A 15651-nucleotide genomic window follows, 5' to 3' on the forward strand; every position below is an offset into this window, starting at 1 on the left:
TTTGAGGCTACCTAGGGGTCAAAGCCCGCCTCCCAAAGAGTAGCCCACAACATCTCTCTCCCGGAGATGGGCTCACAGCTGGCCATCACTGCAGGCAAACGAATGGAGGCATGGAACTTTCAGGCCAGCCAGTGGGCAGCCTTGCCTTTCTACCACCCAGGGCACGTGTGACAAGTGTCACGGGGGAAACGAGTGACGGAGCTTAGGACAGTGTCTTCCAGGACCCTGGGCAGGCAGCCCTCTGCACACCCACCCTGCGGCGGGGGCGGCAGGCACACGACACAGGCCTGTGCAGAAGCAGCCTGTCCCACACCTGTGGTCCCAGGACCAGGTCCACAGCTGCTCAACGACACAGAGGCCGCGGAGGGGCACCGCACGACAGCCAGCAAGGTCGGCGCCCCCCCAAGCCGCCCTGTGGGGGCCCGGGGGAAACAGTCCCCCAAGGAACAGGATCCCTCAGGAAGAACCCACCCTCCAAGGCCATGGGGCCTCCTCGCCAACCAGAAAGGGGCTGAATGAATCACCCACGGTTATGCACCCGGTCTGTCTGTCTGACTCTCACATGCACTCTCTCGCTCAGTTTCCTGACTCCTCTAGGGCCTCCTGAGTCGCTCTGGGCCCAATCCCACAGCAGAGCCCAGGGGATGATTGCATTGCTGTCTCCTGGACATTCTGACAGGTTCGTGACCAGCATCTTCCCTGGGCTTCCTCAGGCATTTGACAGGGGTGGAGGGCTCAGCCCCCAGGGAGCCTCCTCTCTCAGTGCATCTTCCAGAAAGGCCCAGAACGAAGCCCAGCGCTGACGCAGAGACCAGCTTCTGCAAGAGCTCCTGCCCTGTGACTCCCAGCTCAGAGTCTCTTCCCTAGCTGGCGCTGCCCCCGTCAGCTCCCGGCCCAGGCCCCACACGACCAGCCAAGGCCGGCGAAACCGCACTCTAAGGCCTCTCTGCCTGCTCCTGATGGCGCACAGGGCTCCATGCCCACCACCAGCCGGGCTCTTCCATCTCGGCTCCTGCCGAATCCCATTTACATCTCGACAGCCAAGTCCACGGACGAGGCTCTTGAGGACACAGTCGTGGCAAAGGCAGGGGCCACAGCAGCCACTTTGAAGGACAGAGGAGGCTGCCCCAGCCCCACGCACCACTTACCTTGCCGAACTGCTCAAAATACTGCTTCACATCTTCCACCACCGTGTTCGCAGATAGTCCTCCTACAAAGATTTTCTTTGTTCTTGTGACCATCTGCAAGAAATGACAAGAGGAAGACATGGGTTAACTTGGTTATCCGAAGCCACGCTCACCGAGCTGTTGAACAAGCCTCTCTGCATACTTCTCCAGAGAGGAAGGCGATGTGAGGACTATCTCAGCCGCTCAGAGCAAGCCCTTCAGACGTCTCAGGATGCCAGAGACAGTCACGAGGAATACCTTAGGCCTTCAGGCCGCAACCTGAAAGCTGGAGTTTCATGCAGATGGAGAGTGGACTTCAAAGCCTCACTGGCCATAACACACAGCTTCATTATGATGTGAAGTCACACGTCAGAGCTATTTTAAACCGAAGAGATGTGAACAAAGGAGAACTATGTGCATAAAGACATGCTGCCCAGAAAGTACCCATAAAATGTGTCAATAAGAAACTCACACGTAATTCAAAACTCTGTGCAGACTGCCTGCACGGAGCCATTCCGGGTGCTGGCTTGTGTCTGCCAACAGAACAGGCACTGGGAGGGTCAGACCCCCGAGCCCGCTTCCAGGGCTCCTGTCCCTCTGGATTTCTCGCCTTTCACCTTGATGTGTCCTACACTCAGTCAAGCCCAGCTGGTCCCCAGGCCTCCCCACCTCTGTCCTTGCAGGTTCTCCTTGGGAGACCTCTCCACGCCTGTACCTCCCATGTCAAGCTGACTACCCTCCAAGATCCCACGCTCTTCTCCAAAATGCCAAATACCTATATGGTCGCCCCACCCAGAAGCTGCATCTCTTACTTCTGAGCCCCCTAATGCCATGCCCCTCTGCCTCTCACACACTCACTACTTTCCACTTGGTGCTAAAGTGAGTGATAATCCTGCTCTCCTTACCTCCTCCCCCACACTGTCTCCTGACTCTTCTCAGGATGCCCTGCAGTGCATATACACGGCCAGGCACACAGAAGCCCACACCTGAAGTTTGGTGGATACAAAAACAAATGAACTTCTGAAACAGTCCCCCTTCAAAATCCCAGCAGTCCTAAAGCAAAAGGAGGCGTAAGTTCAGTGATGTCAGCTCTTCAGAGCGGGACCAAAAATCTTACATGGGAGAGTGAAAGACAACAAAATGAATTTTATTCTGAAAACTAAGTTAGGCTATGTGGGTTTGGGGGTTGTTTTGTTTGGTTTCTGTTTAACGTCAAATTAAAAAATGGAAAACTCAGTGGACACAGATCTCCCCAGTCTCGTCACACACAATAAAAACACATCTTAACTCAATGGGTAGACTCTTGTCACAATACATACAAACACATCAAATCACCACATCGGAGGGCTTCCCTGGGGGCTCAGTGGTAAAGAATCTGCCTGCCAATGCAGGAGACACAGGTTCAATCCCTGATCCAGGAAGATCCTACACGCTGCAGAGCAACTAAGCCCATGCGCCATGATTGAGCTTGCGCTCTAGAGCCCATGGGCTGCAACTTCTGCGGCCTGAGCATCCTGGAGGTGTGCTCTGCAACGAGAAGCCTCCACAGTGAGAGGCCCGAGCACCATAGCTACACGGGAGACCCTGCTCTCTGTAATGAGAGAGAAGCCTGCGCAACAACGGAGACCCAGATCAGCCAAACATTAAACAAACAAAAGCATTTTTTTAAAAATCATCACATTGTACACTATAAGTGTCTCACCATTTTATTTGTCAATTATACCTCCATCAAGCAAGGGGGGAAAATGTTTGATGAGAACATACAAAGAAAACCAAGATTGAAACCCAAAACTAAATCATTGAGAGGAATCTGAGAACATTAAAAAGAAAAGCCACCCACCACATCACACATGTCTACGAAAAGTCGATGCAGGATGCCTGAGTCTGGGGGACGTGGCTGCCTGGACCACTTATCACCTAGTCTCCCCATACATCTGTGGAGACAAGGAACCAACAACCCAGTCTAACAGTCACTCAGCAGACAGGCGCTGGGGACCTGGCTCCTGTGTCTCACTCTGAGTATGACCCCAGACAGTACCCCCACCGGGGCTGGGTTCTGGGCTCTGCACGGGTGGTCCTCTACCAGAGCTCCACCTAACCCTGAACCTTCCTGGATCTGTGGGCCCAGCGGCCCCGACAGGGAGGCTCCCTGACCCCGGGGCTTCACACACCAGCTCAGTGGCTCCCAGACGGGACCCAGGCCACTGGAGCCCGCGGACGGAGCCCGACCCGGAACACCCCCGGAGTGGACGTCCTCCACTGTCTAGGGACACGTGGCCTGATGACTCTCATACGTCTCACTGCTGGGGACCTCCAGGCAGTGGTTGGCACAGGTGTTTAAAATCGTCCTTTACTGTTTTTTTCATCTTTTTCAGATGAACGAGAGATTAGATGAGATACTCTACATGAGGACATTCTATGAAGGTCCCACCAGGATCTTCTATGAAGCTCCTCTGGCCAATGGGCAGCACCTTATCTAGCTCCTTGTTCCTCTCCTTCCTTGTCTGCCTGCTTATCCATCAGTCTCCCTGGGGGGTCAAAGAAAGTCTCCTTCACAGTGAAGCTCCACCAAGCCCTCATCTCATTTAAATCTCTCCCTACACTCACTAATCGCCAAATTTTACTAACCTAACTTTCCTAATGCATTCATTCAACAGATAATACTACGAGCAAAGTGCTGGAACTTACATTCTAATATAATATGGAGTTTAATCCACTTTAAAATGGAGATATAGTAATTAGCCTACCACACAAGATTCCTGTTAAATTAAACAACATATGCCCAAGTGTCTAGTGGGACACCTCAGAGATGCTAAATACATGGTCACTGTACCTGAATCCAAAGTCAGTTACTAAATCCCTCCTTCAAGCTCAGAACAAACGTGCAGTAGAAAGAAACCTTTTATCGAACACTTTGATAAATCAACTCTTGTTGCTCCATTCTCTTCCACTGTCATTTCAAAAACACTTTCCAGCATCTCCACGTGGTTTCAGATTGGCAAAGACTCCCAACAGTTTCATTCTATATTTTTCATTCCTTTTTTTTAGCTCCAGCAAAGCAATTAAATATCTATAAAGAAACACTAATGTGATCTGCAAACATGCACTCATGGAATTCTCAACTTAAAGTAACTCTGGAGAGACATTTCATAAAACGAGCCCCATTGTCTCATTCAGACACGGTGCAGAGCCAGGTGGGTGTAGACAGCTGGCCCTATTTCTATTCCAGTCGTTCACACGGACGCCGAGTTAAACGACCAACATGTGTTCATTCTAAATAACACAAGTCAACAGCATGTTCATTCCCCAGTAACTGGTGAAACAAGAAGGTCCCCTCTGACATCCTCTACCGTTGCCCTACGGCCATAAACCTACCAGGACAGAGCCCTAAACGCTGGGGAAGACACCCAGTTATAAATCTACACAGTCCCAAAACAATCTTAAAATACTTGATTTTTAAAACAAGGATGAGGAATTCCAGGCCCCAGACAATGCGCCAAAGTGTTCAAGTGACTAAAACATCCTCTCCAGGAACCAGCTAAGCTGCGGAGATGGGGCCCACTCTTGAGCAAACACTGAAAGGAGACTGATTTAATCAAAATCTTCCGAACATGAAGAGCCAGTGGGAAGGTGGGCAACACTTGGTCAGCTGCTCGCCGACGTCGCGGCTTCAGGGGGGGAGGGGCGCAGCGAGGGGAGGAGCTCTGCAGGTGACCCCTCCCTCCAGGGGCGATGCGGGAAACAAGAGTGCTTCACTTTGTCGATTCTGGTGGCGTCACTGCCACATGGGCTGTCCGCTGCTCCATGATCTGCACTCTGGAGAGGGACGCAGAGGGTGGAGGAGGATGCTGGAATCACGCTCTCCCATTTCGTTCCCACCTCCATGACTGCTGAGGGGAGGAGGAAGAGGCAGGGCGGGAATGTGGTGTCCAGCATCTCAGGGCACTCTTAATGAATGAAGGTCCTCAAATTCCCATCAATACTCACAAGGTTTCACTTCTATGTATGTGTGTTCTTGCGTGTGTGTGTGTGTGTACATGCCTCTCTATTCCCCATCCTTGAGTCTTGGCTTCTATTTACCCCAGGAACCATGCAGCACCCCCAGATCTTTAACCCTCTTTTGACTTTGGAAACAACAATCAGGCCTCATGACTCACTAGCCCCCGACTCTCTAGTCCTTGGTATTATAAAAAGTCCTCTCTGCAAAAGGGAATCCTCTTATACTGTTGGTGGGAATGCAAACTAGTACAGCCACTATGGAGAACAGTGTGGAGATTCCTTTAAAAACTGGAAACAGAACTGCCATATGACCCAGCAATCCCACTGCTAGGCATACACACCAAGGAAACCATAATTGAAAGAGACACATGTACCCCAATGTTCATCACAGCACTGTTTACAATAGCTAGGACATGGAAGCAACCTAGGTGTCCACTGGCAGACGAATGGATAAGAAAGCTGTGGTACATATACACAATGGAATATTCAGTTCAGTTCAGTTCAGTTCAGTCGCTCAGTCTTGTCCGACTCTTTGCGACCCCATGAATCGCAGCACGCCAGGCCTCCCTGTCCATCACCAACTCTCAGAGTTTACCCAAACCCATGTCCATCGAGTTAGTGATGCCATCCAACCATCTCATCCTCTGTCGTCCCATTCTCCTCCTGCCCGCAATCCTTCCCAGCATTAGGGTCTTTTCCAATGAGTCAACTCTTCACATCAGGTAGCCAAAGTATTGGAGTTTCAGCTTCAACATCAGTCCTTCCAATGAACATCCAGGACTGATCTCCTTTAGGATGGACTGGTTGGATCTCCTTGCAGTCCAAGGGACTCTCAAGAGTCTTCTCCAACACCACAGTTCAAAAGCATCAATTCTTTGGCGCTCAGCTTTCTTCATCGTCCAACTCTCACATCCATACATGACCACTGGAAAAACCATAGCCTTGACTAGACAGACCTTTGTTGGCAAAGTAATGTCTCTGCTTTTAAATATGCTATCTAGATTCAGCCATTAAAAAGAATGCATTTGAAATCAGTTCTAATGAGGTGGATGAAACTGGAGCCTATTATACAGAGTGAAGTAAGGCAGAAAGAAAAACACCAATACAGTATATTAACACATATATATGGAATTTAGAAAGATGGTAACGATGACCCTATATGTGAGACAGCAAAAAAGACACAGACACAAAGAATAGACTTTTGGACTCTGTAGGAGAAGGCGAGGGTGGGATGATTTGAGAGAACAGCATTGAAACATGTATATTACCATATGTGAAACAGATCGCCAGTCCAGGTTCGATGCATGAGACAGGGTGCTCGAGGCTGGTGCACTGGGATGACTCTGAGGGATGGGATGGTGGGTGGGGGATGGGAGGGGGAGGGAGGGGGGTTCTGGATGAGGGACACATGTACACCCATGGCTGATTCATGTCAATGTATGGCAAAAACCACCACAAAATTGTAAAGTAATTAGCCTCCAATTAAAATAATTAATTAAAAAAGAAAAGTCCTCTCTGCGCACAGAGGAGGGACCCACGCGTGCTTCCTTCCTGTGCTAGGCCCTTCGTTCGGGTCCCTGTTTTCCAACCCACAGCCTTCACACTGACACACACAGTGCACCTTGATGGAGAGAGCCACCCATCTGCACAAGAGAGAGCTCAGCCTGAAACCCACCAGGAAATGGATCTGAAACATCCTTGCCTTGGCACTTTTGGTGGAAGGGCTGAAGAAAACACTTCAGGGATGTGAATGCTTTTCACTCTGAGAGACACGAGATACCCACCCAGAGCAAGAGCCCTGCAGCCTTGGGGACAGCCCCTCCCCCAACAGATGCCTCCTTTTATGGTCCAGGGCCACATTCTGGGAAGTGTTTTGTGTGTGTGTGTGTGTGTGTGTGTGTGTGTGTGTAGCACACAAAGGGGGTGGGGAGGGTTCAGGCTCTCACAGATCATTGCTGCAAAGTTTTGCATCGAGACCCTTAATTTAAGTAAACACTACTGCTCTCCATGCACCTCTTGGCTCAAAAAAAAAAAACAACCCCAGCATCCATTCCAGTTTGGAAAATTGCTGTTTACACATATGAACTGGCCAAAGCCAGCTGCTAACTAGGGCTGCAAAGGACACTCCACCTTCCCGCCTCTAACCAGAGAGCTGACTTTTTTTTTAAGTTTCAAAAACTCTCTTTTGAAAAATGTGTTTCCATCTGAAATGGTCACTCAGAGTGGAGCCACTGGTTGTATTTTTATAAAATCTAATAAAGCAGGGGTGTGTGTGTGTGTGTGTGTGTGTGTGTGTACTGAAAGCAGAGGGTGGGGCTGTTAGAATCTTCCGATGAGACTGAAGGGGAAATTTTAGCTTCAATAGCACTGGTGCAAGATATTAGCTGTCACACAAGAAAACAACAAAACAACAACAAATATTTGTGATCCTGATAAAAGCATGGAAATGCAGAAAATAACTCAGGAGAGCCTGAAACGGGTGCAAGAGAGGCCCAGGGAAATTAAGTGAGCTCTTGCCATGACCATGTTCCTGAAAAGAGTTCACATTCCCCTTGGTGAAAAGCACGAGACATCTCCACTGCCCAAGCACGTGGCCTCTCTGCAGATTCTCTCCAGTCTGGGGGAACACCGAGCTTGAAAGAGCCCCCAGAGGACATTAGAATGCTAGCAGTGGGTGGGCTTTCACAAATCTGTCCATTATCCCCTTTATGCAGATGAAAAAAATCAAGCCCAGCAAGGTGACTCATGTGCTAGTTAAAGGCAAGACAGAGTGACGAGAGAACCGGTATGCTGGCAGATACCATGCGATTTCACATGAAATTCTAAATTTGGTGAGTACCTTGTTCTTCAGAACCTGGAATAAGATTGTATGGTATCATCAACGCTGCATTTGAGAACTAACCCTGATCTTTTATGGTAAAGAAGCTCTAGGAAGGCTGACTGAGGTCACAGGAGTCCCATGCTACATGGCCCTATCCTCCAGGGTGCTTCTTCCTAGAGACCTGCCCTCTAAAACTCCCAGGTTCTCTCAATACTTTCTTCCATTCTTCCCTTCTCCCCGTAAACCACCATTCTCGCCACCACTAACACCCCCACTCCCACCATCATTACCATCACTTCTGAATCCAAAGGCAAAACTCACTTAACATACAAATTCAGAACACAAGTCAGGAACTTAATCTTCTCCAGAAATTTCTAGACTCATGTGTGGAAAAGAGACTACACTGGTTTGCTGGGTCCATCGAAATTCATGTCCACCTAGAACCTCAGAATGTGATCTTATCTAGAAAGAGGATCTTGCAGTTGGCAATTCGTAAAGGATCTTGAGAGGAAAGCACCTGGGTGTAGCTGTTGTTGTCATTCTGTTGTTAAGTCATGTCCAGCTCTTTGCAATCCCACGGACTGCAGCACAGCAGGCTTCCCTGGCCTTTGCTATCTCCTTCCCGGAGTTTGTTCATATTCATGTCCACTGAGTCCATGATGCCATCCAACCATCTCATTCCCTGTCATCCCCTTCTCCTCCTGCCCTCAATCTTTCCAAGCATCAGAGTCTTTTCCAATGAGTTGGCTCTTCGCATCAGGTGGCCAAAGAACAATCCTTCCAATGAATATTCAGGACTGATCTCCTTTAGGATGGACTGGTTGGACCTCCTTGCAGTCCAAGGGACTCTCAAGAGTCTTCTCCAACACCACAGTTCAAAAGCATCAATTCTTTAGTGCTCAGCCTTCTTTATGGTCCAACTCTCACATCCATATATGACAACTGGAAAAACCATAGCTTTGACAAGATGGACCTTTGTCCTATAGGATGGGCCCTAATCCAATGAGCAGTCCTGATCAGAGGAGGAGAAGGGTCTCACACACACACACACGGGTACACACACATACAAACCAGAAGGTGATCATGTGAAGATGGAGGCAGAGATGAGAGAGATGTGTTCACGAGCCGAGGAACGCCAGCAGCTCTCAGAAGCCACGAGAGACGTAAGGGATGGTTTCCCCCTCATAACCCTTGGAAGGGGCCCTGCCAACACCTCCACCTCAGACGTCTAGACTCCTGAACCGTAAAGGAGCACTTCTGCTGCTTCCACCACCCAGCGTGTGGCAGCCCCAGGAACCAACACGAAGACCGCTTTGGGGGAGGCCCCAGGACACCATGACCTCAACCCTCCTTTCCTCGGTGACAGCGGACTGTGGCCCACGAGGACGCCTCCACCATGACGTGGTGGGCGGGAGAGAACTACAGCCCGCGTGTGACCGTCCGAATGCGCCTCCCGAGGAAGGCAGGTCACACTCATCACTTGCACACCCACTATGGTGGGGATCAAGGCTCTGCCTCAAAGCGTGAGGTGAGGAAGCAAGGGGGTCAGAGAAGCAGAGCCAGCTCCTGAGGAGAAATGACCCACCGGCTGCCCACGGACGCAAGCGCCTCTGACAGGATGCGGAGGGCCGGGGCTGACACGGAGGCAGGACCCCTCCTGACGAAAGGCGCCCTCCCCCGAGTGAAGGCCTGGTGCCTGCGCCTCCTTCACGCTCAATCTCTCTGTCCCTGCTGCAGGCAGAGCCCTCCCCACCGCGCCATCCTCAGGCCTCACGGCACCGTCAGACGGCTCCAGCGTCCCTTCCACAGCCACAGAGACAGGCGCAGGCACATGAGCGCCCGGAGTCACACAGCGCTCGTGAGTGACAGACGGGGCCTCCCAACCTCGAGCTCGTGGGGTCTCAGGTCCCCGACCAGGGATCAGACCCCACCCTCTGCCATGGGACGTGGCGTCCCAACCACTGGACCGCCAGGGAACTCCTCAACCTCAAACTTCCTATTTGCTGAATCTCCTAGTTTTTTAAAAAACATACATATCTATATCTATCTATCTATCTATCTATCTATCCCCCACCTCCTTCCCGTGCCTGGGCTTAGCTCCTCCACAGTACGTGGGATCTTAGTTCCCCAACCAGGGATTGAACCTGCATCCCCTGCAATGAAAGGCAGATTCTCAACCACTGGACCACCAGGGAAGTCTCTCCTACACTTTTGCTCGTGACTTCCCAGGAGAAAGAACTAGAGGAAGGGAGATGAGGGGGGCCATGAGGAGCAAGTCTGACTCGGCTCTTTGCAATTCTGAAGCCAAGATACAAGACCAGCAGGCCGGATGCTGCTGGTGGGCATGTCAAATGGTGCATTCACTTAGGGAAACAGTCTGGCTAATCGTACAGTCATCATAGGTCTCAACAATTCCAGTCTTACTAACACCGAAGAGAAATTAAAATATATGTCCATCCAACACCTTCCACGCAACACATTCACGTGAAGCAGCAGTCTGCCTTGTGTTCGTTCATCAACAAGCAGAACAATCTGAATGCCCACTGATGGATGGATGGATAGACAGATGGATAAATTAAATGTGATCTATCTACACAATGGAGTATTGTGCATGTGTGTGTGGGAAGTCGCCTGGGTCATATCCAACTCTTTGCGACCCCATGGACTGGAGCCCGCCAGGCTCCTCTGTCCATGGGATTCTCCAGGCAAGAACACTGGAGTAGGTTGTCATTTCCTCCTCCAGGGGATCTTCCGACCCAGGGATCTTCCAAACCCACATCTCCTGCAGCTCCTGCACTGTAGGCAAGATTCTTTTACCACTGAGCCACCTGGGAAGCCCAATGGAATATTATGTGGTCACAAAAAGGCGTGGAGCACTGACATATGCTACAACATGGATAAGCTCTGAAAATACTGTACCATTCATAAAAGACCACATATCGTGCAACTCCATTCATATGGAACTTTGATGGGGAAGCCCATAGAGACAGCATGTAGACTAGGGATTGTTTAGACCTGGGGCAGAGTCAGGAGGTGATGGCTAAAGAGTATGGGACTCCTTTGTGAGGTGGTGAAAATACTCTAAACCTGACCATGGTGATGTGTGCACGTACTGGTGAATAGATAGAAAACCACTGGCCTATACATTTCAGATGGGTAAATTATACAGCATGTGAATTGTATCTCACTGAAGTTGTTCAGTGATTTTTTTTTCTTAATGACAGGCCCAAAAGATCCCTAAGTCAAGAATCTGAATGCAAACAGGACTTAAAATAAACCTAAGTGTCCAAGAAAGCATGTTTCCCACTTTTTTCATCCACCAGCTAATTCTGTGTGCCTTGACTCACCCACCCTGACCACTGGACAAAGGGTGTAACAATATGTGATGTTGTCAACTGCAGAAATTAATTTAATGTCAGAGGAAACTAATTACATACATAACCCCAAATGTTTCTCAGAGCACTCTCCCCCCATCTATAGCTGTTAGCCAGAGAGCATCAGGGTTCAGGCTACAATTTGGCATTTACTCTAAGTAACTTTAAAAGTGCAAGGAAAAAAATAGCCTTCATTTATATGGAGCTAGAATATAATTCACACACAATTAGCCGACATAGCCAGGTTACAACCTTACCTCTGATTAAAACAACAGTAACTCACCTAAAAGAGAGCGTGATCTAGTAATGAAATGATGAGCCTGCCTGCTTCAGCAGGGAGCTGACTCCCCAGTCCTCTCCGAGACCTCGCCCGGCTCCCTCCCAGGCTAATTTAAAAAATACTACTTCCTCTTACCCTTGGGGGAACAGCTGCAGCCAGAGAGGGTGACCTGTCCACAGATTAGTATCAAACAGTAATATCCTAGCCAGTGGCACTCAGACGGGGGCTGGGGGGTAACAGAGAAAGGTACAGAGATGGAGTGCTGCCTTGGAAAGCACAGGAAATTAAGGTTCGTGACCTGTGAGTCATCTGATGCTGAATGAAGGAGGTGGCTGGCTGGCCACCACACCCTCATCCCAGGTACTGAGCTGCTCTGCATCCACAGACGGTGCCTCCATCCTGCTCAGAGCCCCTGGCCCCCAGCACTGGCCACAGAGTGAGGGACTCAGTACACAGAAGGCCCCAAAGACTCTCTCCAGGGTTCAAATGATTACCAACACACAGAAGCAATTCAAACCCATCCTCTTTTATAGCAATGGTATTAATCAAAATTAAGCAAGCACCTCTGCTACTGCTAAATTTTCCAAGGAAGATGTGCATTTCTGCATACCAAAGAGGTGCCTCCAAAGCCCCAGTCCAGGACAAGCAGCCAAAGCAGATTCTTAATAAACCTCAGAAAGAGGAGGGACAGGATGGCAGGCTGGGATGAACTCAGTTCCTTCCACTTGTGCCTGTCCCTCAGCTGTGGGAACCCGATTCACCCACCCAGGGTGGAATCCTCCTGAAGACGCAGAGGGTGACTCGCAGTGAGGGGTCTTGGCTAAAGCATGGCTCCACAGTAATCCTGCTGACAGAGATGATCTATGGGAAGCAATTTGAAATTCTTCTCTCTGCCCCCCAGGTTTCTCACTCTCAAGCACATCTGTGTACACTGAACATACCGAGTAACTCCCCCGGTTGATCAGATGCCAGAGGTCAAGTCCCTCTACGGCACTGGGAGTCACTTTCGCCCTCTGAAAAATGGGCATAAGACCCTGATCTGAACAACACAAACTGAGACGGCAAACATGAAATCCTAACTCCAAGAATGCAGCCCTTAGGAAGCTCCTGTACCTCCAACCAAGCCCCCAAGGCCAACCCAACCTCGAACCCACACTGCCAACACAAACCTCGCTCAGGGCTCTGCCCTGGCTCCAGCCTCCCCAGTGCTGACTTGGGAGGAAAGAGGTGCCTGCGGCCCTGCTCAAAGCCATGGTCAGTGTTAACTGAAGCCAGCCCTGTGCAGGCCTCAGGATTGATGAACGCACAGCTACGGTGACGAGTTCAGACCATCCCGTCCTGCTTACCAAATCACTCTTCCTTAAACATTTCAGGTCACTTGGGTAGCAACTACCAGAGAGATAGTTTCTACTCAGAGGTTAAGCATTTCACAGATCAAAACTACAAAGAGGTACCACCTCACACCCATCAGAATGGCCATCATTAAAAAGTCTACAAATAAATGCGGGAGATGGTGTGGAGAAAAAGGAGCGCTCTTACACTGTTAGTGGGAATGTAAGCTGCTGCAACCACTATGGAGAATAGTATGGAGGTTCCTTATGATCCAGCAATCTCACTTCTGGGAGAAAACTCCAATTCAAAAAGATACATATTCCCCAGTATTCATAGTAGTACTACTTATAGTAGCCAAGACACAGAAGCAACCTAAAGGTCCATAAATAGATAAAGATGTGGTATGTAGGTACATGCACACGGCACACACACACACAATGGCATACTACTCAGCCATAAAAAAAGAATGGAATAATGCCATTTGCGACCTCAAGAATGGACCTAGAGATTATGATACTAAGTGAAATAAGCCACACAGAGAAGGACAAATGTCATATGATATCATTTATGAGTGGAATCTAAAATACGATACAAGTGATCACACTTACAAAACAAAAACAGACTCACAGATTCAGGAAACAAGCTTATGGTTACCAAAGGAGAGAGGAAGGGGAGAGGTAAGTTAAAGAGACTGGGATTAACAGACACATACTACTATGTATTAAATAAACAAGGTCTCGATGGATAGCCCAGGAAACTATATTCAGTACCTTGTAATAAACTATAACGGAAAAAAATTTGAAAAAGAATATGCATATGGACAACTGAATCACTTTGCTGTACACCAGAAACTAATTCAGCATTTCAAATCAACTGTACTTCACTTATATAATTAATTAATCTTTTAAAGGAAGTTAAGCGTTTCAAAGTTTCTTGGACCCAGAAGAGTCGCTGGGTCCTCCAATACAGGACACATAGGAAAGCTCAAGGCGTGGGATGAGAAAGCATGTCAGGAAAGGTGGTCAGGAGACAGACTCTCGGTTAAGAAGAATCAGGCTTAGCTGGGCACCACTGGACTCTGGGGAAGACAGCTCCAGAGAGCACTTCAGAATCAAGGACACGGCTCTTGTTGCAAGAGAAAGGATAAAAACCTCGGCTGGCAGGCAGGCTCTGAAGCCAAGGTGTCCCATCCCCCAGGCCCTCCAGTTGATTTCATGAAAAGAACAAATGGCAGCCTTAACCCTTAGCCTTGATTACCTTCATTAACATATTTTAGATGCACACGGCAATCAGTTCTTGATGAGCAAGTTTTACCTAATCCACGGAGCTGAGCCAGGCTGCAGGTTCCCTGACACTCCCCCGAGGACAGCGGAGTTCAATCCCGCCTGCACCTTAGAACAGCCTGGGGAGCCCCTAAAACCTACAGATACCGGAACCCACCCTCAGAGATTCTGATTTCATTGGTCTGAGGTGAAGCTAGAGTATCAGTATTTTTTCAACGTTCTCCAGATGGTTCTAATGTACAGTCAGGGCTCCACAAGAAGCTGCCTGTGCCATCTTACAGGAGAGGAAGTGGGGGGCAGGGGGTGGAGATCTCAATAAAAGCAAAGACTCTGCACTATTACGGTACTGCACACAAGAGGAGGGACGAGCCAGGGATGAGCAGAAGGAGGTGGGGGCTTGAACTGGCAGCCTTGGGCTTGAGGCCCTTTCAGCTGAAAAATGGGCAAAGTGAAGACAATACCTACACATCACAGATCTGCCATAAGCACCACCAGAGATAAGTATGTAAAAGCACCCACCACACAGTAGGTGCTCAAACAAACATCTGCTGAATCCCAAGAGAGTGAGAATGAACACCAAGAGGTTAAGAGAATACAAATTGCAGAGGACTGTCTCTGGTGGCAAGTCACATTCATTCATTCATTCATTCTCTTATCAACCATGCTTTGAGGACCTACTAAGTGCCGGGCACTGTCTTCACCCTGATGGATAAGTGGACCAAGACATGGTCTCTGCGCTGAAGGTGCTTCCAGTCAAGTATCAGGCTCACTGCTGCAGCCTGGTGAGGCTCTGAGGGTGCAGGGCTGGGCGTGACCTGAGGCTCGAGGTCAGCAGGAGGGAGCCAGGAAAGGAAGGGGAGAAGGACCTCCCCAGCAGAGGCCATAGCAGCTTCAGGGTTGGATGAAAGGCTACATGCAGACCTGAAGGCTGCAGGGCTCAAGGTGTGGCTGGAAAGTAAAGAGGAGGGGGCCAGGTAAGGCAGGGAAGCAAGAGAAAACCTCCATGGGGTTTATACAGGGAAACGACTCTTCGACACTTAGAGGTTGGCAAGGAGACAAGAGTGGTGAGAAAAGCATGAACCAGAAGGAAGGCCCCCAGACCCCGATCTAGTGACCGCAGGCAGCCTGGGGTCCACTTCCCCGTGCATGGGTCCCTTCCTGTTCTGTCATTCATCCTACAGTTCCAGAAACGTCCAGGGTGGGAAGGAAGGTGGGGGCAGGTGGGGGAGGCACAGGAGATAAGCACATTGCACCCTTGGCGTGGTCGTCTTTGGAAACACACTCCGCCATCTGTTAGGCCATAAATTTTACCTGTCAAGAAAAAAAAATGTCAAATTCCCCTCCCAGGATGTACCGGTCTGGTCTCTGCCTCCTGGCCACAAGGAACTGCCTCTGA

At 49.5% G+C, this 15651-nt stretch overlaps 1 protein-coding gene across 15 annotated transcripts in view; it reads right to left on the minus strand.

The window, feature by feature from the left end:
• The window catches only part of MSI2 (musashi RNA binding protein 2), a 403404-nt gene that overhangs the window by 259186 nt on the left and 128567 nt on the right, over positions 1-15651 (minus strand). For all 15 annotated transcript variants that reach the window (XM_081585317.1, XM_081585313.1, XM_081585312.1 and 12 more), the window contains one exon: positions 1149-1241. In XM_081585317.1, the coding sequence (XP_081441443.1) occupies positions 1149-1241 (93 nt within the window). The remainder of the gene's footprint in view (positions 1-1148; positions 1242-15651) is intronic.

The sequence above is a fragment of the Giraffa tippelskirchi genome, chromosome 3 (genome assembly GCF_054371585.1).
Source record: "Giraffa tippelskirchi isolate mGirTip1 chromosome 3, T2T-mGirTip1v1.2.pri, whole genome shotgun sequence".
In the NCBI taxonomy this organism is placed as follows: domain Eukaryota; kingdom Metazoa; phylum Chordata; class Mammalia; order Artiodactyla; family Giraffidae; genus Giraffa; species Giraffa tippelskirchi.